Raw genomic sequence first — 25,776 nt, forward strand, 5'->3', positions numbered from 1 at the left:
ACTTTCAGAACAATTTGTTGCTCAGGCTGTTAAAATATGCTTGCGGTGCCAGGGAAGGGCGGTTTTTTTTTCTCACTATTCTGGTTTGAGCCAAGTGACTGGACATAAGTTCTTTGTACAGAGCTGTCCAATGTCTGTGTTCATTGAGGAGTGTAAAAGATTTGTTATTAGGCGTGTGCCCACCAAGATGCTTATATTAGGAAATTTTGGTTTCTTTTTTTTTCAGGGATGCAGCTTCACTTGTGACATCATGAATTAGAAGAGACCATCATCGTGAGCAGCTGGAGGCTACCAGAAGACAAGCATATTTTAGACGCGCTAAATTGTTCAGGCAAATGTTGACAGTACTTTAAATTTGTAGTTTTCCAGTGCAACGGTGCATGACCAAAGAAGGGAAGAAGGATACTTGAAGAAAACAGCGCAGCAACAGGGACAAGAGAGAAGATGAGACAGGTGCTGACTAGCAACTGAAGGTTTATTGAAAAGGAACACATAAAGTATACTCTCTTCACAACCATGAGTACAACACTGATAACCTGTCAACTTCAGTCATGGTGGTCAGGATACAATAGTTCACAATCATGAACAAGGACAGACAGTTCATGACTGTGAACTGTGGAATCTTGACCACCATGACTGAAGTTGATTGCTTATCAGTGTTGTTGTAAAGTGAGTATATTTGGTTGTAAAGTGAGCATATTGTAAAGTGAGTATATTTTATGTGTTCCTTTTCAATAAACCTTCAGTTGCTAGTCAGCACCTATCCCATCTTCTCTCTTGTGCCTGTTGCTGCGCTGTTTTCTTCAAGTATGTACCAACTTGCTGTTTTACTGAAGTTGGGAAGAAAGATAAAACACAGCGCTCACTGACAACTAGTTATTTAATGGCGCAGACACTGCTTAAATACCCTCAGACCAGCGCAGCAGGAAAAAAAAAAACTTATCACACCTTTATCATAAAAACTATGAAAGAAACATCATTTCTGCGTGACATGATACAATTGAAGTATTGCTCGCACAATGTGAACCAGCTTTTTTAATATGATGCCTCTCTGTCGCTTCACAAGTGGTTTGTGGTCTGCTTCTGCTAAGGATCTTCACACTTGAAAATTTCTGTACAATCACTGCAGTGCTTGACAAGTTTGGAACCTGTCCTCATTCTTTAGATCTCTTGCATGCAGATGGCATTTACGGGCCTCTAGCAATTTTCCTCCATCGAAATGCAACCACCGCGGCCAGAATAGAACCAGTGTCTTAACAGGCCAGCAGCCGAGCACCATAACCACTGAACCACTGCGGCGGCTCATGTATCTGTGTGTGTGTTCTGTAGGGCTGGAAAACTATTAACTTAAATCAGTGATGTTAACCAGCCCAACAACTAACTCTGCTGTTCATAATACCTCTGCTCCTTGTTTCTGAATGGCCAACTAGGTTGCACTGCTACTTTTGTTTATTTGTTGCAATTTTGTGCACAAAATGAATGTCTTATATTTGGGAAATACAAAGTCCAGGTGGTGCATGTTTTCAAGGTGTGCTATTGTTGTGTAAATAGTTTACTGTAGTGTTTTGTATTTATAACATGCCAGTTGAGAGGTGTGTGCGCATTTTCGTGCTATGGTAATGTGCCTAGTAATTGTTTAAAACATTAGCTCTGGTTCTTGTTCCTGAGTAGCTCACATGTGTGTTTTTTAGATTTGTTGCAAGTTTCTTTATAAAGTAATTAAATAAATCATATCTGTATTTTTTCATCTAAATTTAACCGGTACGAGAAAACTGCTTCGGTTATATCTGGTGCGCCTAGCGTATCGTTGTGCTGCATAATTTCTCGCCAGAAATCTTGCATGATGCCATTATCAGGAGTAAACACGGAATGGAAGAACATGTTAAAAGCTTCCGCTTGTTTCTTTTCTTCGGTCGATGACAACGGTTCTGGGGGTTATGTTTGTGACTGATATAGAGGTAGAATTTCTGGGGTGAGTCTTTGATAAAATTACTGAGCGTTGTACTGCAAAATCGTTGTTGGGCTACTATTGTTTCTTCCTTTATTCTATAGTCTGTTTAATGAATTCACTTTTTGGCGGTAGTCTGGAACTGGGCGTAATTTATTAGATTTCCTTAAACTTGGTTGGTTGGTTGGTTTATGGGGTTTAACGTCTCAAAGCGACTAAGGCTATGAGAGACGCCGTAGTGGAGGGCTCCGGAAATTTCGACCACCTGGGGTTCTTTAACGTGCACTGACATCGCACAGTACACGGGCCTCGAATTTCTCCTCCAAAGAAATTCAGCCGCCGCGGCCGGGAACGAACCCGCGTCTTTCGGGCCAGCAGCCGAGCACCATAGCCACTGAGCCACCGCGGCGGCTCCTTAAACTTTAATTCTGCATTTGAATTGTATCACTTCAAGTGTAACGCATGGGTTTTTCTTACTTATAGCCTTTTTTACTTGTGGTACAAACTGCCTCAAACAGTGCATGACATGAGCCTTAAACTAAAAAGATTTCATCAATGCTGGCAGAGCCCTTTTTAGAGAGTTTATAGAAATCGTAGTACTCGTGGGTCAGGTAAGTCATAATGGCATGATCGTCTGCTTTGTTAAACGCGTACACGCAACACGCACTTACTACGCTGGCGAATTTGATTTGAAATCAGTAGCGTGCACAAAACCATATCGTGGTCAAATAGCCCTTCAAGAATATCGACATTAATCTTTTTTTTTCAAAAAGTAATCGCTTACGAAAATAAGATCTAAAATTGAGCTTGAAGGTAAACAAGTTGAAGGTAAACAGAAAACTGAGCAAGATATTGTTTGTAACATTGGATGAGCTCAAATAGATCTAGTTCACATTTGGCAGGTTAAAGTTTCCTGCCATTATTATGGCGCTTTACGACATGTGATTGTGCATGTACTGTAGAGGCTGTTCAAGATATTTCAGCTTGGGGGAGGGGGTCTACACACGGCGCCAACGCAGACGTGGCGCCGGCTTGACTGGATCCTACACCAGACCGCTTCTACACCTGGGACACCTGGCATTACTGAGTAGTTTATGCCATATATACCTCAGGAGCAAAACAACACCACCATCTCTTACACAGGCACCGATCGAGCTAGATCGCAGACTGGAGACGCCGTACTAGTGGTAAAGCGCACATTGGGAAGCCTGAGCGCGCAGTCGTTTCGGAAAAAAGAGGAGGAAACATTTTATTCGAGGCCAGTACTGCGCCATTTTTACAAGGGCAGCAACAACAACAACTACCGCAGCCCAGTGAAAAATGGCGCTAACTCTGTTAAGAAGGAACTGCTGTAATCGACGTGTTTTCGCCACTGTTGTTCCCCTCTGCGGGTTGGAACGCTGACTCCCATTATCTCCACATTGCACACCGAACGGACGTGCGCCGGCGCTGCTGTCGCGGCCGGCCTTATCTTATCCGGAGCCTGACGTGTTCCGAGCGCAGGCATAGGCGCGGGCGTCGTCGCTGCTCGTGGTGTGCTGGTCCCCGCGTTAGCCGCAGGCAAGATGGCACTCTCCAGAAAAGTAACCCATGTGAGCGTGGCTTCATTTTCTCCCCATGAATAATCTTCAGAGAATGTTTGCGATGTGCTGCGCGCATCGGTCCGCCGAATTGTCCTTTGAGGTCTCATTGAAACAGTTACTGCGAGTCAGCTGTGTAAGCTGTATAAAATACCATTTCAGTTTATAACAGCCGCCTGTCAAATCATGATCGGAATCTATTTCAAGCACTGAAAATCTTTCTTCTTTCGAATGACCACATGTAGCCGCACTCACGAGGGCTACGTGAGCAACCAGCACAACGAAACAAGGTGTCTTATCTGCTGGGCGGTTATGAGGTTCTCGTCGAAATTTTTGTACACACAGTGGTATACCGTATACGCTAACGGAGGCAGCCGTATTTCAAGCTAAGAGTGATTGCTTCGCGGCTGAGAAGCACGCTTTTATGCCACTTTTCTGCAGTCGAACGTGCGTTCGATGCCTCGAAGATTGGACTTCATTGGAAGCAATGGCGCGCACGCAGGAATGGTTCATGACGCTATCAGCCTTCTAACGGGCTCATTTTAAAGCAAAGGGCAAGGTTTGCGTATATTCAACTATGCGGTATGCAACAGCATCGAACTCTGCATAGCTGCGCCGACACTTTTTGTGTTTAGGAGTGTCGCGCCGTGCTGTGAGAAAGTAAGGGCTTTTTGGGTATTGCAAATTTATACGTGCTAGGCTTATTATATAGTACTGTACTATATCGTGAACGCGTTATGTTCCGCTCTGCCAACGCTTTCAGCCATTAATTTTGAGAAAACGAGGGATATTTCATTTGTTGCCAAAAACGGAATTGCTGCCATGATTGGATACAGAACACTGGCCGTCGAACGTAGCGGTTTCTGCCGTTGCTTATCAGCAAAAAAGCGAGGCGAGTACAAAGGAAAAGAAAAGCTAGACTTCTGCAGTCATCAGCGGTGCAGATTGACCAGAAGCATGTACACACATCGGTGCGCATAAATGATACCATAAAAACCTTCTGGATATGCTTTTTCAGCCGTTAGCACCCAGATAAGGAAAAATTTCGTGCTGTTATGGTACCATGGGGCGCTTCTAACCGCTCCGATCGTAAATGGGCATACAGCTTTCAAGAACGATTTTTTCCCTTTAGTGGTCCTTCCTCGGCTCAGCTATGGCCACGGTGGCTATGGCGCAGGAACCATAAAAAACATGCGACATTAAAAAAATACATATAAAGACTTCAATACAATTGGTTTCGAATGAGCTGCGTTAGCTTGACGTAGTTTCGTATTTAGAAAGGTCTCCGATATAATTCCTTGACCGCCGTTCCATACTGGGGCTATCTGCGTGAGCTGTAACTGTTCATGCATACCGTACTGACTTCGTAAATTAGCTGTGCGGAGTGATGTAGAAACCAAAACGTTGTTTGTTGCATTGGAGGCTTCAACTAAAGGAACACTGATAGAGTGACGCAGAAAGAATTGAAATGAATCGTCAGAAATGGCGTGGCGCAGAAATGAATCGTCAAGCGGTACGCGGCTACGTGCCTAGGTTATTGTAATTAAGCATACTGTGGCTATATTGCGCAGGCTTAGGGCAAACAAGAAATGAACTTCTTACGTGGAATTTACGCTGATCCTTACTGATAGCTGACACTGACAGTGGCGAAGCGCCCGCCCCTCACGCCTTTCGGAGCATTCCAGTAATATGTTAACCGTTGGGCTTGTGTCATGGTCTTGCTCAGGCGTGTTATGTTGCGTGCTATCAGCTTGCACACGACACTCTTTTTTCTAAATATTGCCACATTGTTGGCCGTTTACTGACGTCGCCGTGCGGTGCGATAGCACCCCCTGGTCGTCGTCTTCCCTGGCTCGAGCGTAGGTTGGCTGAGTGTGCCTTCTGTGCTAGTCCTGGTGTGCCATTCTGCCCTTTCTCCTAACGATCTACCGGCTCTCGGTGACAATATTGTACAACGTGCTTTTTTTTCCCCGTAGGAACAAGTTCAGCGCATGGCGCAGTTGATTATGGTGAGATATAATTTCTTTTGTGTGCTATTTCTACAGCAGCATTAGGCTCAAAACGTCGCGATGCACGCAGAAGGTAAATAAAAATAACTGTCTTGCAGAAAGAGGCTCGAGAGTTCGCCGCCAACAAGGTTGCGCGTAATATCGACGAAGCAATCATGGCAGCTCTTCTGAAGAAAATGGGCTTTGGCGAAGACGAAGCGTTGTGTGCTGCCAACGAGCACAAGTCGATTGATGGTGCGTTGAGGTACCTGACCACTACCAAATTTCTCGAATGCAAGGTGTGCACGAACATGTTCCCAGAAAACGTGAGTACACTTTTATTTTCGCTCTCAAGTGCAAGAACGTGTTTTTTTTTCTTTTACACCTCGCCAGTGCTGAGCACGGCTCATATCGATATATGTGGTGGTTCGTGCGGCGTTCAGTTGCCTTTTTCTTTTGGTCATTTTTGCTTCAGGCATAGTTGCACATGTAGTTGGGTTCAACGTCGGCACTTTGGGAGCCTATGTCAGAGCTAAATCGATTAATTTGCCAAATCTATTTGGTAGATAACTGGCAGTACTCAACTGGCGTTTAAAAGTCCTCAGTATTATGTGAATAACACAGTACGCAATAATGCGTATGTTGTCCATTGCTCGACACAGGCACGGAATCAGTTAATTGCGACACTTTGTTGCGAATAAAAATTTTGAAGCGAGTATTTCCAGCAATCAGGTGCAGCGAACCTTAGTTTGGAAGGTACGCATCATTTCATTCTTGCGTGTCAGGCGCTGCAGGTTTCGTCATATTAACATCAGCTCTCTGTTAATGGGAACGAAAATTAAGTTGGTCAAATGTTTAGGGGAATTCCCCAAGGTGGAGTAGATTTGCAATAAGGCAGTAATTACTCATTGACGTCCACCCGAGCGCAGCCATACGGCTACACAGGAAAGCTATACTGCTTTCTCAGAAACTTCGTAGTTAAAGAAAAATTCGTCCTGGTCCGGGGTTCGAACCCGGGACCACCGCTTCACCGGAGCAGTCGCTCTACCATTTGAGCTAACCGGGACGGCAAGCTTATGGTAGGGCGAGAGCGAATGGTAGCGAATGGTAGCGCCCTACCATAAGCTTGCCGTACCGGTTAGCTCAATTGGTAGAGCGACTGATCCGGTGAAGCGGTGGTCCCGGGTTCGAACCCCGGACCAGGACGAATTTTTCTTTAACTACGAAGTTTCTGAGAAATCTGTATAACTTTCCTTTGTAGCCGTATGGCTGCGCTCGGGTGGATGCCAATGAGTAATTACTCCCTTATTGAAAATTAAGTTGCTAACGAAACTATAAGTGTAAGGTCTGTTTCATAACCAGTCGTTTAAAATCGATATGGACCTGGAATATATAGTTTGCGGCTTTATGGCAAACTTTGTGGAGCTTTCCGCGTTTTCAAAGCAGCGCTGACGTTTACAACCACTGCAGCGGCTTTCTTGTTGCATCGCAAGCCGTTGCTTCTCAAATTTGGTTTGAACTCGCATGCGAAATCCTCATGGAATGTAAAGTGCTCCCGGCACCCACCTGACCAGTGGCGAAGGAAGTCAAATGTGCATCGCGTCTATTATACTTGTCAAGCCCGAACAGTCGCCACTGGCATTGAAACAAAACTTTGATTAGGAGAAATGGCGCGTCGAATATGACACAAATATCTTCTCTTATCTTCCCTGGATAATCTGGCATTGCAGTGATACTGCGGAGTGACCCTAAAGTTGTTGGCGCCCTGAAAGCCGCCTTGACACTATGACTGAATTTACTCGACAATTTTGGCAGCTCACGGCGGTGTGGCCGCGTTGTATGCAGGTGTACTCGTTAAATGAAATAATTACATTGATATTAACCTTATTAAGTGATGTATCTGCAATATTAGCGGTTAGGTGACATGCTGAGGTGGTCATCTTTGTAAAGATTTAGAAAAACGTTTCCTCGAGAAGAAAAAAAAAAAAGGCGGAAAGGCGAAGTCTCTTAGCTATTACAATGCCGTGCTGACAGTCTGCAGTCTCGCCAAATCTTGCCCGCAGCGCATGTCCAATACCTTCGTCACAGGCAGAAGCATGCCGTTAAGTTGACGCATGGTTGTTTACCTGAAAAATTTAACGTGAACTCTCCGTACCCTGCGTTTTTCAAGTTGTAAGCCTAGCCGCTGCTAACTCCTGTGCTGAGGTGAACCTGACAAAAGCGGCTCAGGCGGCCTTGTCGGGGTGACATTTACCTGTCGAGGTCATGCGCGTACATGCAAATGCAATCGGATCCGGCTGAGGCAACCCACCCTCACGGGAGGTAGGTTGGCTTGTAGCCCGATCCACATTTTAAGGTGCTCATAAGCGCAACCGTTCGCGGGGACTCAGACCCGTAACCGGAGCGATTTATTCAAAATACTAAAAAAAGGAAGGAAACCAGGGCTACCAGCAGCGGAAACAAAAGGGATAGGGTAGAGGGTCAGGTTAGGGGAAAGAAAAGCAGGTAATGACAAATAAAAGGACAAATATGTTGAGACAGTCCGAAACAGGTAGAAAAATATTATGCCTCCGCCTGGTGCCACTAAATATAATAAACCCAAATTAAAGAAGGAATAAAATTAGTGCGATAACCAAAAAATAAAAATAAAATGTCCCAGCCCTCACCACGAAGTATTACGGGTAGGGAATGGTAAAGAAACTATTGAAATCCTGCGTGCGCTCTACTCTCCAGCCTCTATTCTTGTGGTTGCAATAGGATTGGCCCGCCAAAAAATGAAATTCAGCTCACTTGCCTAGGCTCATGTAACTGAACCTATTGAAGCGGCAACACATTTTAAATTTTTTTTTGGACGTTGGTGCCTCGGGATCGGCGACTGTATTCTTCGCTGATATGTAATCAATCGCCCGCCGCAGCATACGCTCGTTCAGAGGTTGCTTATAAAAGTTGCCGCACGTACGGCTTTTGATCCGCCGTTCAATGAATGTGCATGTCGGAGGCGCGGAATAAATGCGCACTTGGACTCCAGCACCTGTCTCGATCGTCGCACTGACTGTGTCTGCGTGTTGTCGCTCATCTCTCACGAATGTCGCTTTGTGTGGCACTTGCACGTTTTCGTAATGCTCCTCGCTTCGGGCACAGCTGCCTTTCACGAAACTTTCTGAAATCAAGTTTTCATTAATACTCACGCTTGCCTGCAGGTCTTGAATCAGAATAAACTGCACCCGTGCCAGCACACTGGTTGCACGAATTGCCTGAAAGCTCATTTTCGGAACGGAGCTGAAAGTGGGGAGCTTTCATGTATGGAATGCAGCGCCGAAATTGTCCAGCACGAAAATATCCGCTTGGTACGTATACGCGACATATGTGTTGTCCGTTCCTCAGTGCACACACTTACTTTTGCGCGCGCGTCAGGCGTACACGTTTTGGTGCTCAAGCCTTCGCATGCATGCGGTGTAACATGACCAAGGTCAGGCGAAAAAGTATGCGCGCCTAGCTTTGTTGCACACGCTGCTCAATGCAGCAACCAAGGTGGAGGCACATAACAAACAAGGCTTGCGCGTGGAAGCGAGGGGCTGATCATTTAGCTCATCGGTGTTAACTTGCATAGGTTACGAGCAGTGCAAATGGTAGTTTTCTTTGTCTCTGAGCGCCGCACAAAGTAAGGCTCACTGCCTGACCCTGGCAACATTCAGTTCATTCGTTGTTTATTCTCGTTACCCCCAGTGCAAATAAGTACGGAGGGAAAGGGCAGGATTAAACATTTCGACAGGAAAAAACATGCAATGAAAAGAAAAAAAAACATGGATGAATGAATTTCACTGTAATACAAATTGCCTGATTTCGCGAAATTTCAACTTGAATCTGTCACCTTATCCATCAGCATAACACGTGAACGAATTTCATCAGTGAATCTGAGATACTGCTTCATGGACTGCTTTTACGACGCTATCAGAAGCGTAATGGCATTAATCAATGGTCAAGGCTGGGTAAAGACATTTTTAAATCGGAGTCAGCCTACAAGGTAGGCTGACTTTGTGAGAATGATAATGAAAAACGAGGTCAGTGCACTGGTGGAATTTGCATAAAGGCGATTATATATTGTTAAGAAAGGTTGTAGTTTAATTAAATATTTTACTGAGCACTCACTGCCTTGTGTTTATTTTCTCCATCTAAACAGTTGAAGTCGATTTTCGGCAGGGATTACGACGACTTTGACACGAGATTGCTGAACAAAAGTATTGAGCGTCAGTCGGAGTATGTGTACTGCGTCAATGAAAAGGTTTGTTTCCATTTTTTTGGCTTGCTTTGTTCTTCATCCGGAAGTGTAAGATCTCGTGCTCATGCGCTGCTCCCACTTCAACAGTGCAACATAAAGCACGTATAGCCTTTTGGAGCCCGTTTTTTGTAGTGCAGTCTGTTGTGTTCATGAAGAACGTGCATGCCCACATTTCTGCCCCTGCGCAGCCTGGTACAGAGGCCAAAACGCTTGCCTAGAACACGTTCTGGTCGTGTTTCGGGCTTAACACGCGATGTCTAGCGACAGAATGTGGTTAAAAACGGTCTGGATATAAGCATGCGCAAAAAATCTCATTGGATTTCATCGTCATTTTTAGGAGCGTTAGCTCTTATTACTACTTACGTTTATCAAGGACGCGTTTGTCCGCAGTGAAGGTCAAATTTGACCAAATAGTAACCACGTTAACCACACTATACCAGGTGTCCCAGCTAAATGTAACCGAACTTAAAAAAAGGCGAAGTGTCCGAGTACAGTGAAACCAACTCAGGGCTGTTCATAGTCGCGTGGCCTAGTCTTGAGTATTTTTTCGCTCTTCAAAGTTCATTAATTAGTTAAGTTTAATTAGCTAACTTTTTAATTATTAACTTCAGGAAGAAAGTGTCAATGCAAAAGTTATAGATCACCTCGAAAAACCGCTAGTAGTGCTGTTTCCGTCAAGTTACGACTTACGTAGCTTCATTTATTGGCCTTAAAAGAAACTTGTCACGTGACCAGCTGCTCGCTCACTTCTCTGCCCCAATGTGCACCCAAAGCCTCATCGAGGAGAGGACTTCAGAAAAAATGGATTTTATTCTTATTACTATTCTTATTATTTTATTCTTAGTAATAAGGCGCCTCTTGGGACGTTGAAGTGGCACAGTTGTCGTGTGGAAGCTTTTTCTTATTGTGCGGGTTATGGTTAAAGGCCGGTAAAAAAAAAAAACTACTTTACGTAAATATTACTTTGCTGCAAATGTCTCCGTAAGCTGTTTCTCAAAGCGATCTACAACTTTTCCATTGACACTTTGTTCATCAGGTCAATAATTAAAAAGTTAGTTAATTAAGCCTAACTAATTAGACAACCTTGAAGAACGAAAAAAATACTGCAGACTAGGTCACACGACTCTAAACAACCCTCATTTGGTTTCAGACGGCTAGGGTAGCTCGCGTTTTTTAAAAACTTGGTTACATTTAGCTGGGACACCTGGTATATCAGAACAGTGGGCGCGCAGCGCCTCAATTCAAGCTTTTACTTTCGATCCGTTATATTTGCGCCATTATAGCGGCCATCGGAGTGGGACCCCCTGGGACCCCCATTTGCATAAAATTTTGGGGCCACCCGTTTGACGCAGAATGTTGCAAGTGGTGTCAAATGACTTGGCATGTTCCTGAAGATATAATTACTATCTGAGATGAAGCCCAAAATATGTGTGGGATTCGCAACGACGGCCTTTCCGCCCCCAAACCGTGCATTCCGAGGACCTTCAGTCGGCCATTACGGCCGAACCGGTTGTCGCAGGGGTTTCCGGATGGAGTCAAACGATTCGCCGTGTTGTGATGCACACGTTTATAAAATTTATTAACCGATATAACGAGAAAATTTACCGGATATAGCGAAGGTGAATGTGAATTGCAATAGTACTGCAGTATACATGAGGTAGATGGCGCTGATTGTGTCTCAGAAGGGATGTTTCCGGAAAGGAAACATCCGCAGATGTTTGGATTTGGTCTTCTCCACGCTTGCTGAGCACCCCGATGTAAACACTTGAAGCTCCCTTAGCTAACGCTCTTAAGTCGAACACTGTGGCAGTGTTATCGGATAATTTTTTTGCCTTCCTTGTAGCAGCGGCTTTGGGAGCTGTGGAGCACACAGTTCGGTCGTTCCAGAGAAGTGTTTTGCACTTTGTACAATTTTCGCTAAGCGGAGCTCTGTCACGTGTACTAGTTGAACGGGAAATTCAAGATAAGCTGCGTAATACCGGTTGCTCGCTTCGAGGAAGTTGGAACGTGAAGTGCTTTATGTCGCGCAGCGTGCACCGTTAATCTTGCATGAACTAATCGTACTTTGTTAATCTAATCTGCCACATTCTCGTCCTTGCTAACTTGAGTACTGTTTTGGAGAACAATTATGGAAGCTCATAGGAGTAGACAGCCCGCGACACCGGGCAGGGAGTATAGCCGCTCTACGCAAGGAATTCTTTTTTTTTTTGAAGGGCAGTTTCATGATTACAGAGAGGTACGGAGCCACCGGTATTTGCTGGTTTGTATGAAATTTACCGCTAGTAAGAGAAACTTAAGATCTTAGTAATTACCTCCCCCCCTCCCCCTCTCCCTCCGCACGATGGCGATGCATGCAATGGTGGCACCTGAATGCACGGAACACATGCGTCTCAATTGTGGCAACCGGCAGGTGGGACAGTTGTTTTTGCAGCTATGAGATGCAGCCAGCGCGCCAGAGGCTCCGAGTCGTCTATGGAGCTGCTGCGTTGCGCAAAAAGATTGGTTTCCATTCCAGTCAGTTTTTTCCAGCTATATGGTGGACACTACACGCGTACCCGCTGGTGTAGGCAGAACGGCAGCAGCAGCGTGTAGCTGGAAATTCTCAAGGATAAAAAAATGTTCGCGTTCCACATAATCCGATGACAAGTCGCAAACAGCGGTGTACTCATCAGTGCAGACGTCTGCGTCACACTAATGGATAAGTTTTGGCGGCTGTGTGTCCTTGAGGTCAGGTAGAGCGAAGCAGCGCAAAAGACAGGACGATTGAATGAAGTGAAACACAGGCGTCAACTTTCAACCAGCTTTATTGCTTTTCGGAGAAACCTATATGTAGGGGGCAGCGTGGCTTCCATATAATGGGCTTTAGGGACAACAGCGCGAAAGACGTGGACGAAAACAGGAAACAGAGTACGAGCGCTATCCCGTTTTTCCTCTTTTCGTCTCTTTCCGTCCACCTCTTTCGCGCTGTTGTCCCTTGAAGTGTATCACCAACTCTCCTGTTTAGCTATAGTGTTATATATCGGGTGTTTCAGGTGCTACGGCTGTACGGATTTTTTAAATTTCACATGGTATTTTAAAATCGTGTACCGGTGGTGCGTGCAAGGCGACGCCCATCTGTGCACCTCACTCAACGGTGTACTTGTCACGTGACCTTCTCTGCTGTCTTGTCCACGCTGCGGTGCTCGGCGCTGCTCGCTGCTCCAGCCTACTCCAGGGAAGGTCACGTGGTGCATGCGCCTCTGAGTGACATGCGCAGGTTCTGCAGAAAATTCGGCAGCGTCCATTGCGGTTGTGAGCAAAAAGTTGGTCGAAAAAAGTGGCTACGTCACACGTGAAGCGGCGGATTTGAAAAGTGAATGCGACATTAGAAAACGGGTGATTAGAATGTCGCAAAATGATTCAGACGACATTAGAGCGTGCAGGTATATAGAGTAAATGAATAACGCTCAAAAGACAGTTTAGTCAGGAATCGAACCCCTGGCCCTTAGGTTGCGAGTCAGACACGCTGTCATAAGCCGCGCAAGCTTTTTTTTTTCATCATTATTGTAGGCCACGCTGGCACGTTCGTACAGCTTGGTTAAAGCGGGGCTTTATTCACATGTCTTATAGTTTTTCACATAATATGGAAACAGTGTCCGTGTTTGCGTGGGCAAGAGGAGCCGATACTGAAACCGATCAACGCTATCGCTTCGTACCCTTCAAGGCGGGGCTCAAGTGTCGCCCTAATTTCAAAATGCACGTGAAACTGCCGAAAGTTGTACATCCAAAGCACCGAGGCTAATCGCCGCTGGTAAAAAAAAGGAAGAGCCTGGGCCCAAACAATATTTTGCTCATTTTTCTGCTATAATAAAGCCGAAGGGTTAGTTGTTTAGAATATATTTTAAGAATATGAGTGCACACAGGACTCTATAAGGACTTGACTCGTAAAAAAACATTCTCACAAGAAAAAAACACTCGTACAAAAAATCGCGAATATTTACAATATTTTTCACATAATATAAGACAACACAAAAAGTTCTGCTTTACAAAGAAAGTCAGCAACTGCGAACGAATGGCATTTGTCAAAAATTCTACCCCATGCATGTGGCCCTGCGCCCGGCCGCAGAATCGCTTAAAAAGAAAACAAAACACTTTTTACTTTCGCGATAGTTTATGATCATTTGAGGACAATGCAAATGATGGAAAAGTAGGATGGCGTGAAAGGCATGCTTAATTGGGTGAACTACGCCTGCAATTGAAAGGAGGGCAATACGCTGTGTCATGACGACGAAGCGTCTTTTCTGCAATAACTTCCACGGCTCATTATAGAGCCCTGACTACGTATACACCTGTCATTTCGAGAATAAACAACAGGGAACGCAAATGCATTAGAACATTCCTGAATAATTCCTGAAACACAAAAATAAGGGCCACTGTTTCAAATTCAACGAGGAACTGTCGGGCGAGGAAAAAGAGCGCTATTAAAATGTGGTCGCGGCAATGCTTGAAACTTCTGTGAGTTTCTCTGCAAGCTGAACATTACTTAAAATCATCCGGGGAGGGGGGGGCGGGGGGTGTATGCAGCGTTCAGACAATTTCGGGGGTGGTCTGACACCACCGAAGCCACCCCCCACCCCTACTTCTGGCTACGCCCCTGGCCTGTTTGCGAAGTGTCCCAGCTAACTTTAAACAAGGTTTAATAATGTGCCGTGACGCAACAGGTGAACGCAACTTCAACCGTATTTTTGATCACTGTACAGTCTCTGTCATCCTTGTGTAGAGCGGTCGAACGGCGCACTTGGGTCCATAAGAAATCGACAGCACGTCGCAGCTTCTAGCTTATAGAAGCAGCATTTGCGTGGAAGTGTATAGCCGCACATACCAGCAAGCAAGGTGGGCACGACCACATTGCCCGGAAACCATGGGCTATTTTCTAACCTCAGTTTGTATTGCGCGGTGCTCACTGCACGAGCGCTTTATACAAGGGTGACACAGACTGTACATAGTAAGTCGGATCATTTTTGTATTTTGTTCAGTCGAGCAATTAAATAAATTGAAAATATTAACTTTTCACCAATTGCGTTTCGGGCGAAAATTTTAGTGAAAAATTGTTGAGCATCCCGAAGAAACGTGAAATTCACCGATTTTTAATTTGACAAATGTTGTAGATTGCTTTTTTTCCGCGTTGGAAAGAAAACCCGCGAACTAAAAAGAAAGGAACCACGTGACAATCCACTTGCGCACCGCCACAGCAGTGCTGTCAAACTTGGATCTATCATAATCAGTCATAATCGGTCATGATCAAACGGGTTTCATCTTTATTATATTTGCACCCATCTCATTATGTATCTTAACGAATCCATGATAGTTACTAAGTGCTGCCGTACAGCTAAGGACAAATAAATACGTTCCAGCATTCTTTTGTTTGTGCGAACCATCAAGGAACGAAATTCACTACGAAGTGATGCGTCGAGACGAAGCGCGGCTGATTTGTTTTATAAAGCGTTGTATCCCCCGCAGTAGTGCCATATAGGCGCTGCGGGGTTTTCATTGAGTTAAGAACGAGTAAACTCGTGGACGTCACTGCGCTCGATGGTGCTGCGATTGTGACAGGGCGCAAACAATGAGACGGTCGCTGGCGGCGAAACAAAGTAACGCCTGCGACCTGACCTGGTTCCCAGTAGCAGTATGCAGGCCGAAACACTAAACAGCGTGCCTATTGTCGTCGACAGGCGTTTCGTGTCTGACCGCATTGCATTCCGACACCATGTTTCGCGATTTCTCTTCAACCCGTCAGACGAAACGCCTCGTAGGAACGCTGCTCAGCGTTTCGGTCTTCACATCGGTATCGCGAACTACCGCGCGCATAGTTTTCCCGATAGAACGCGGCCAGGCCGCTGGTGTTTCAGTTTTGCCGTCAACGCCCACGTCATTGCTTTTGTCCTGCCACGTTTGCTGTATCGTCGAGCGCAGCTTTGTTCACGAGTTCCACGTTTGAGAGTACTGCTGTCACGACGCGCCAGCGGATTGTCGTGTATTTTTTTTTGTACATTTTGGGGGCTTTCTTTTAAGCGCGAAAAAAAAAACTAATCTAAAGCACACATCAAAATAAGAACGGATCAATTCGAGGTTCTGCATTTTGAAAATGAAATTTTCTCCCCAAAAGCAATAGCTGGAGTGCCAATTTTTTCAATTCATTTAATACCCAAATCGAAGAAATTATGAAAATGCTCTGACTTACCATACAGGGTGTTTTACCTAAGACTTTACACAATTTTTAGAAAGAGGCTTTTTGAGTTAGAAGAGCTCTTTTTTCGCCATAGCATTGTTAGCGGTGTAGTACGTAAATCGGAATATAGCTAAGACAGGCTGGTTTAATCACTAATACTGAAGAGTTAACTTTTCACCAATTACCGTTCGGCTCCTTAATTATTGACAGGCGTGTAGCCCACCGTAAGTATTGTCCATATCTGTTTTTAGAATTTCGTAAACTCGGTTACCCTCGGCGCTGTGGCCCAACAAATTTCGGGTATTTCGAAGAGTTACGTGCACTGGAGGAGTTGCTTTGCCTGCCAGCTTCTCGAAAGAGCATGTATTTTGGCGCGATGTAGCGACGATATGTTTGTCGACAGCGCCGAGGGTAACGGTGTTTTTGAAATTCTAAAAAAACTGCTATGGATATTATTTACGGGGGGGGGGGGGGGGGGGGGTACACGCCTCCCAGTAATTAAGAGGCGTATCGGCAATAGTTAAAAAGATCAATTTCCCTACACCCTGAGCTTGGCGCATGATAGCCTTAGATGCTTATGCGCCACTAAACCCAACACAACACCACAACACAACAATAGTTAAAAAGTTAACTATTCAATATTACCTAACCAGCTCGCTATTTGGCACGTCTTAGCTGTAATCTGATGTACTACACCGCTGACAATGCTATGCCGAAAAAAGCGCTCTTCTAACTCAAAACGCCTATTTTTGTAAAATTGTCTAGTCTTAGGTGAAACACCCTGTATACAGCGGTGAACAATATAGTTGAAGCTGCGGCGTTTCCTCCTGTAGTGTCCCAGTATGTTTTTAAACTTTGGCTAATGTTAGCTGGAACAGCCGGTATCCCTTCGTTGAAAGGTAATAAAGATGGTTGAAAGTTAGCACCTGTGCGTGCCAGTTCTTTCCGTCGTCCAGCCTTCGCGCGCTGCTTCGCCCTATCCGTCAAGCATGAACCAACCAAACTCAGTACTTTATTGCGGTTTATCCTTCGAGGTCGATCGCGTGACGAGAGGGCGCTTGCACTATACGCGTTAGCATCTTGATGTTCAGCTCGTGGTGGCAGCGACCTCATGAGTGTCCGGTAAAATAAGTTTTTTTTTCCTCCGCCAGGCGTGCGGTAGAAGTTAGTTCTTTCCTGCCGGAAGCAGCAAAAGCGCAAAAAGCACATCGAGCGCCCGCCCAGCTCGGCGACTGTTCTGGTCACTTGTTCAGCGGCCCCTTTATGTGCGGGACAGCTGGAGTATAAACATCGCACATATTTAATACAATTGTATTGATATTGCAGTGCGGCCACAGGTTCGCTGTCCCGGAAAACCTGAGAAGACTGGACTGTCCATTTTGCAGAACAGTTGCCTGTGCACAGTGCAAAAGCAAGGCGAGTATACCTTGGTCTTTGCTATAATGAGAACGGTTATACCTTCCGCTAGGAATACACATAACGGTTTATGCAGATATCTGCATCTGGAGCGCGTCACGTTCGCACTATACTACCGAGCAAAGTCTTCAGAGAGCGTTAGTGCACATCTATATGTACAGGTGCCGTCAAAAGTAAAGGGAAGGCAATATTAATGAAAAAATTTAATCGCTGCCCGCTCAATTCATGCATCCTTGAATACATATGTGCAGACTAATTGTGATTGTGCGAATTGCACTGTGCACTAACAAACATGGATCATTATGCTTTAGATTTAAAGAAATTAATTTTTTTTGACAGTCGCCTTCCATTTACTTTTGACGGCGACTGTACCTCACTCCCCGAGGTCTTCGTCTCTCGCCAGAAAAGAGCGTTGCCATGGCTTTTAAAAGAAAAAAAGATGTCTTGATATCCGTTCCTCGTAGGTTGATGGTCACTGCCTTATGTACGAACTCAGCGATTCCTATGTGTTGTGATAGGAGAAATATTGCACTAGGGTGATGCAGTGGCCCATTTGAGAAAAGCTGTCTAAGCGAAAAAGAAAGTGCTGGCTTGTTATCTCAGTAATTGACTGTGAGTTACACCACAGTTATTTTATTCGCGTTTTAACCGTTAGCTTTTAGCGACTATGTGAGGAGCTGGGAGAGATAGCATGGAAAATATTGCCCTTAATCTACAATAAGGAAAAAGCCCTCTCAAAATCATGAATTCAAAACAAGCATGCCATGGATTGAAGCAAGTTTTCCGTTCCCGCATAAAGCCTCGGCTACGAACATAGTTACGAATTGAGCCTTCAGTTTATGTTAGCAAATAAAACCATCACATGCAAAAAAAAAAAAGAAAAAGCGCTGACGCAGTTTGGAACGCAATTGCTAAGTCTGCCTAAACTGAAAGGTGTCCATGGTAGAGAGAGGGTGCGCAGACGTTTCTTGATAATCACAAAGTGAACAAAGGACAGGAAAGCCTCGAGGTGCTTGCCGACGTTTCGACAAGAGGATTTGTCTTCGTCTGGGCAAAGTCAGTTTGACGTGAACTCAGATTTGTGACAAGTAGTAATGGTGTCCATCTCCGCCGTTTCCCATTTTTCCAGTGGCGAAAAGAGCACGAGGGCAGATCGTGCGAGGAGTTCAAAAAGTGGAAAGCTGAAAACGATCCAGATGATCCCGAATTTCGAACTCAGGATTTAATTAGAAGAACTGCCATCGGTAAGCGTTACTATTTGCATATTTCTTGGTTGCTGCGAAACCACGTTGATGGCTTGCACACGAACCAAGGAGAACAAGGTGGCTCTGTTGCATAGTCTAAGAAAGCCGAGGCGTTGAACATTTCTCCAGTCTCGCTGCGGCAGTTCAGTGGTTAAGGCGCTCTGCCACAAAGCACGAGGTCGCGCAAGCAAAATAATCTCAGATTGTAGAAAACGTTCCGGTGCCATCCATTCCGGCCTGAGTCATTGCCGCTCCTTCCGCTTCGGCACACAGAAATCATTATTAAGGATGTGCGAATATTCGAAATTTTTAATAGCGAACTGAATATCCTCAGTTTCGATTCGCTGAACGAATCGCAGAGCAAGTTAAAATGATTCGAAACGAATAGAATATGGTCCGACGCTCTCGAATAGATTTCGAATATTTGGCGCGATGTTCGAATAACGTACATTGTAGATTTCTGCGATGTCTGTTCCAAAGAGAGTATTCATTGCGACGCCTCACAGTACGCTGCCGTGAATAGTCTGTGCGGGATAGTGGGCTCTGCTCCGCGGCGGTGTTCATTCGTGTTGGGGGCGTTCGCAATGCTCATACACGGCCTCCAAGACCAGGGGACGGGGCAGTACTCGGGCAGGTCCAGGAAACCGCTCCTTGACGCCGGGTCTCGGATGCCATGACTGAAACTCAGCTGTCGTCCGTCTCGTCAACTGAGGTTAAGCGCTAGTTTATTCGCTACGGTCTTTAGCAGTAAATGGTTTTCTTATACATATGACCGTCTCGTGGACATAGTGTTGCATATTTTGACAGCTACTGCTATGAATCCATAAGTTTTAGCCCTGTACCGCAGCGCTGCCGCCAGCTAATCGCAGTGTCGCATGCTTATTCGCTTTGTGCGAATATTCTCACGAGTAGCGAGTTTGTAAAGGTATTAAATTCTTATTCGGTTCAGTTCTATAACTGTTCAATTCATATTCGATTCGGTTCAGAAAAAGTACTATTCGCGCACTCCTAATTATTAGCGATGTCTTTCCACATGTAGATTACGTGTATTTCTTAATTAAAACTAAGTCAAAGACTGCTGCATTCAACTCCAAGGCAGAATATTTGCCATTTAAAATATTTCTAGTTTAGACCGGAATGTAATGCAAGCTGGAACTGCGAAGTGCACTTGAATTTCACGGTGCGGCTTCGACCTGTGCTGATTCACGGCCAGGTGCAGTGCGAGGATTCCTGGAGTTAGTGCCGTAAACTGGCTGCTTGAAATTGGACAAGGAAGTCCGAGACACGCATGCGAAGAGACTAGAGCTGGGTTAATAAAGTTCCTATAAAACAGTGCGAGAACCCGTTCTTTCCTTTGTAGTGGATCGGGAGGACTTCTTCTCAATCGTTTGCTGGAAGTGTGGACGCCTACCCGTTTTTGAGCAACATCTGTTTCTTGAACGAGTCGAAAATCAGACGTAGACCAAAAGGAGATATTATTCAGGCTTGTTACATCAGCTGTATAATTTCGACGGCCACTACTGCGCAGGCGAGCTCGCAAAGCTGCAAATTACGCTTGGCGCAGTCAGACTACGCCGATGGAGGGAGGCGAGGGCACGGACAGACAATCGATTACGCGAAACCGTAGGAGCTGTTGGGCAATACAACTAGCGCTGTGAAATGCCGCTCCCAGTTACGGTTGACGCAACAGCGTTGGTTCGCTGCGGGAGGAGGTGGGCGGTAACTTAGGACTTGGGGAATGGTCAAGGTTGCATGGACGACGGTCCGGGTATCCCTGAGCGTTCCAAGAAGGCAGTGTGTATTACAGCTGAATATAAAGCCACTGCGCCGTTAGTTAACCGTGGTTACTTCATAAACCAGCAGTTAGCCTCAAGGTTCCTGCTACAACATACTATACCTGTCAACTAGCCGGTGTGACGTCAGCATTCGCATTCAAATTTTCTTTTTAACCGTTCCATGATTCTCGTTAACAATTACGGCATTTGCCGAAGCGCCTGAAAAACCTGACATCCGGTTAATTACTTCCCACTGACTTGAGCGCGTTATACTCTGAGTATGAGCGCGCACGCCGTCTAAGTAAAGTTCGTTTCTTGTCGGCAATTTCAGAGTGTCCGAGTTGCCAGACGCCGTACTTCAAAGCCAAAGGCGGCTGCGCCCATTTCACGTGTGGTCATTGCAAGAAAGAGTTCTGTGAATGTTGCAAGACGGAGTTCTGGAGGGGAGAGGTTAGTGGAGCGTTTCTTTCTTTTGATAGTCATTTGGTGCCACGGCATCTGTCTTTCATGAAAGTGCTTGTCCCTGCTTTATAAGATGCTTAACTTCGTTATTTATTTTCATTTATTTATTTACTATTCCTGTACTGCAGTCAAGGCGTAATTGTAGGAAAGGGGGGCGGCGCTCATAATAAGTCGTAGGAGCAACATGAGTGTACAAGATAAAAATCAAGAAACGGCAGAGAACGGAAAATAAAACAACACAGAAGCACCAACTGTTCATCCACCTGCGTCAACACTCTGACAGTGTAAGAACGAAAAAAAAAACAACAAAAACAAAGGGCGGAGGAAAAGCAGGGAGCAGGTCGTTTTGCATACCGACATGACCTTGAAGAGCGAGTGGAGTAGAGTTTTCGCTCTAAAAGCTTACAATTCTTGAATCCGATACATATTCGACCTGCTTTGTCCTGGTGAGGTCACCCAGAAAATAAACACCGAGGTATTTATAATTTTGGATAGAAGCTGGTCGTAGAAAAGGTGCTCAGGCACAGCAGGTGTACACCTGCGCGCAAAGAAAACATAAATTTGCAGCATTCAAAACCATGTCCCATTTTTTGCACCAAAGTTGAATACGGTCTAAGTTTTGCTGGATATTATATTTCACGTGGGGTTTTTATCGAACGGTACAAAACACAGGCATCCGCTACAGGTGCACCTGGCAAGTAACATTTTCCACTACGTCATCGGCATATATTAAAGGAACATCGAGGAGAAATTGAAGTTAGATTGTAACGATAGAATGCCAGCTCTTAATCACAAAAAGACCAATCTCTTCTGGAAACGAAGGTCGTGTAAGGTTTAAAAGAGGAAGAACTAAAATACACGCATCACCGCCACAGGCCGATGTCACAAGTACAAGCGTGATGACGAATTAGCCGAAAAAACACCACGAATTTCTGAGGCTGACAAACGTGCAAGAAGGTTACTCGTTTGGATATTTAAGTATATAAGTTTTGTTTTTAAACCTCTAGTGCACTTATACCACACGGTGAAGAAGGGAAAAAGACAACCTGAATGTTGGAAGCCAAAGAAAACCTATGCTTGGCGGCGCAACAGGCGGCCAGCGGAATTTCGGTGTGTTTTGGTGCTTCCTGGCCATGCACTTTGCGTGTCCGCGTGGTTTCGTTATTGACGCGCCCCGATTTACAAGTGCGGAGCGGCAGAGGAAGTCCAAATGCCCCTATAAGTATTCCTTGGCCGAACTTCATGCAGCCGCACGCACCTACAGTGAGGATTACCGCCTGTGAATATGTAATGTTGCACAAGCCTCCACGTCTATAGCAAACTGCTACTGCTAGGCGTGTATGCTGGGCTGCATATCCAGCGCTACAAGTACTATTGCAGAATTTAAATACGTCCATACGTACCAAGTCTCATCAGTCCCGGCGGTGACAGCTGCCGCACCAGAAGCTTGGCTTGCTGCCGACGCTGCCGGCTCCTCGGCGCTCGGACTATCTTGCCAGACTAGAGATGTAAAATTTCAAGAAATTTTGAATGGCATGAAAAAAACCGTTTGTTTCAAGGTTTTTTTGCATGAAAAATTGGAAATTTTGCAAAACGTGACGAAAACAGATTTATTTACAACAGCACAACGATCAATAAGAATGCTCCGAAGTTCATGTCGCATATGCAGTTATAGATGTCATATTGTGAAACGAGCTTCTTGTTCTATTGTACCGAGAAGATATATAATGATTTGCACTTCAGGCGAATATGGAGATATAAATATCATATTTGTGGAACGAACATCTTGTTCTATTGCACTGAGAATGGGAACATGAAAACTGATCTATAAGTCACTCTATAAGTCACTCCACGTTTCTCCACGTAAGTCACTCCACATTTTGTTAGATGGCAGTGCGAGTCCATTACGCTTGATCTCGTTTAGTATTACCAGAGTTTCAGGTGTTATTGTGTAGCCGTCCTACCCAGTCTCTGTCGCCAAGAAGCTGGGCTTAGGTGCACAATAGCCTATGTTATTTATGCCGTGTGTGTCGCGCTGTAGAATTTGCAGTCATTTTGTTCTACTTCAGCCATGAGTTCAAGTATTAGTGTGTTTTTAAGTCATGTCCGGGTCTTATATGTGACCTGGCCTTCAACCCGCTTGCTCGCAGCCCGAACATTTTAAAAGCACTACCTGGCACCGGCGATGACAACTGCTCTCCAGTCATTCAACGATGCATGCTATAGTGGTTTTCAAAGCAAAAACAAAAACCCAAACTGAAAGCAAGCAATCCTAAAACCTTGAAATTGCATTGTGAAATTTTCGATGTTTTTTTCCATTTTTTCTCGTCTGAAAAAAACGAAAAAAACTGTTTTTTTTTTCCAAAATTGCAGTGTTTTTTTCAGGCCTTCACATCTCTATGCCAGACCCGCCGCCGCAGCCCTCGAAAGCAACGTGGGGTTGAGGTCGCTGAAGTGCAGGCCGCAGTTCTTTGCGGGAACTTCGCTGTCGGGATCGGGATCCATCGTAACGCTGATGCAAACGTAAACGAAGCGAAGACGGCTGATAGAGGCCTTCGACGTCCGGCCGACAGTAGTTTTCATATCGGCTGCTGCTAGGCTGCACCACTCACTGCGAACAATCACGCAGTCCCCGTTTACGTCACTTTTCGGCTATTTCGTCATCGGAGAGTCCAGAGTTTGAATCAGACCGGCGGGAAAAAGTTTTTCAATTTTGAATCATAATCCTTTAGCGATGCACCTTTCGTTGAGGGACAAGCGGCAACAAAGCCACAAAATGCCGAGCTATCGGATTTTGATAACAAAAAAAATTTATGTATGATAAAGTTGTCCTCGAAAACCCTTTAAGAACAGCAGGGGCCTTAATACAGACCCAAGCGGGGCGCCAGAAGTGACTGTTGCAATGTCTGAAAAGCAGCCGTTGACCAAGACTCATTGCTTGCCCGCCGCCGCGGTGACTCGGTGGTTATGGCTCTCGGATGCTCACCCAAAAGACGCGGGTTGGATTCCAGCCGCAGCGGTCGTATTTCGATGGAGGCGAAATTCTAGAGGCCCGTGTACTGTGCGATGTCAGTGCACGTTAAACAACCCCAGGTGGTCAAAATTTCTGGAGCTCTTCACTATGGCGTCCCTCATAGCTTGAGTCGCTTTGGGACGTTGAACTCCAATAAACGAAGCCAAATCAATCATTGCTTGCACGGCGTTGGCGCATTCAGTAATGGAATAGCGCTTAACGCGAACACTGCTGTTGGGAGGGCATTAGAAAATACACCAGGACGAAAGATTTTTTGGCAGTTCTGCTCCCTCGGCACCCTCTCATGTACGGGTCAACATGCGCGCACGCATGAGGGGAGATGTCGCACAATTTTAGCTCGTGTTACCAACCGATGCCAGATCAAGACGGCACGGAATGAAGAAATCTCCGCAGCCTTGTAAGGAGAGAGAAAGCCGAAAGTGTGTGCAGTCCGGCCTGGGAGTTCGAAGGATGAAACTGTCGAGATCGGCTGCGGCTCGTATTGGTTTTATTGACAAATCTATAATTCATGCGTCGCGGTAGTCGCGTAATTTTTGTTGCTTTGATAATTGTTTTTAGTTGATCACAGTAAGCGATGCTCACACGACTTGCTCCATCTGACCGTAACTCTCAGTCTTAGAAACTCGTCGCTTTTACGCGCATTTTCTTGAAAGTGCTGGCTTCAGCAGGAAAGGTAATTTAGCAAGAAATGTTGCGTTAAAAGATAACATTAAGGGGATACTCAGGTCAAGTACATGTGAATTTAATTCTCATCCCCTCTAGGACGCTTTCTGTCTACGTTGTAGTTTGTTTATCAGCAAAGGACGCAATTACTGCTGAGAAAATTGGATGTAACACTGCAACGTATTTTTCTCCCGCTCGATTTAAACCTCTGACTTCAAGACTGAAAAAGGCTCCCTGATCACTGCTAGGAAGTGAATGGCGGTGTAATGTAGCTTCAGAAATCCGCGCACACGACAATTCTCTTGATGTCGCCACAGTTTGGTTGCGAAAACGGCCTCTGGTGGCGTTACCTCTATTTAAGTTTTTTTTTTTTGCCTTTTGTAGCTTATAAAGGCTCCTTTTTCTCTGAAGGCAGGCTTTTTTTCATTGAACCACACTAATCTATCGATGTGGACCAACTTCAATTTGCCCTCGGTGTCTCTTGATTGAATTACGTTTCCAGAAGGATCGCTATTGCATTTGTATCAGTATGATACCTCGCACAGTGGTTTGCGAAAAAAAAACAACAAGAAATTCCATTTTGTGTTGTTCCACTTGGTTCTACAAGGAACATTATAGTTCTCAACGTTCTTGTAAATATCATGAACATTTCCAACAACGGCGAGGACTCTTGCGATATTTGCGCTGCCTATAGATCGCTGCAAAAACATGTTGATTTTGAACATGCTGGAAAAAAGCCAGCGCCTTTCAAGCTTTCCTTGTGTGTCCCCATCACAACATAAGCGCAACCTTTGCCCGTAACCAGCAATAGAACTGCGCAAAAAAAACAAAAAAAATATCAGAATCTTATGAACAGCCATTCGCCGTCGTCAATGTCCTTTGTTGTTGTCCTCAGTATCACGCGGTTCCGTACTCAGGGTCATCGCTGTCTTCCTCGAAGCGAGGTCCAGGAATTTCTGCCTCCTCTGGCGCGCAGTGGGCGTCACGCTAGCTGTATATTTCTTGCGACGGCATGTCCTCCCAGATGGCCTTATGAAACCGTCAGTAGCGCACTGGTATATGACGGGATTGAAAGGTTGATGGTTTGATTTCTTTCTTCACCAGCGCCGCATATTGTCACTGACAAACGGTAGACTTAAAACGCTTATTGAAACGTGCTTACACAACAGCAGGCAGCTC

General features: G+C 45.2%; 1 protein-coding gene across 1 annotated transcript in view; it reads left to right on the forward strand.

The window, feature by feature from the left end:
• Positions 1-3,409: 3,409 nt before the first annotated feature.
• LOC149350487 (E3 ubiquitin-protein ligase lubel-like) overlaps positions 3,410-25,776 on the forward strand; it is a 30,859-nt gene continuing 8,492 nt past the window's right edge. Inside the window, exons 1-8 of the mRNA XM_089579512.1 lie at positions 3,410-3,540; positions 5,505-5,537; positions 5,636-5,842; positions 8,717-8,863; positions 9,697-9,798; positions 17,330-17,419; positions 18,549-18,663; positions 20,770-20,888. Of these exons, the coding sequence (XP_089435638.1) occupies positions 3,514-3,540; positions 5,505-5,537; positions 5,636-5,842; positions 8,717-8,863; positions 9,697-9,798; positions 17,330-17,419; positions 18,549-18,663; positions 20,770-20,888 (840 nt within the window). The 5' untranslated portion in view covers positions 3,410-3,513. The remainder of the gene's footprint in view (positions 3,541-5,504; positions 5,538-5,635; positions 5,843-8,716; positions 8,864-9,696; positions 9,799-17,329; positions 17,420-18,548; positions 18,664-20,769; positions 20,889-25,776) is intronic.

This window comes from Amblyomma mixtum, chromosome 3 (genome assembly GCF_055824585.1).
Source record: "Amblyomma mixtum isolate Tamu chromosome 3, ASM5582458v1, whole genome shotgun sequence".
Lineage (NCBI taxonomy): Eukaryota > Metazoa > Arthropoda > Arachnida > Ixodida > Ixodidae > Amblyomma > Amblyomma mixtum.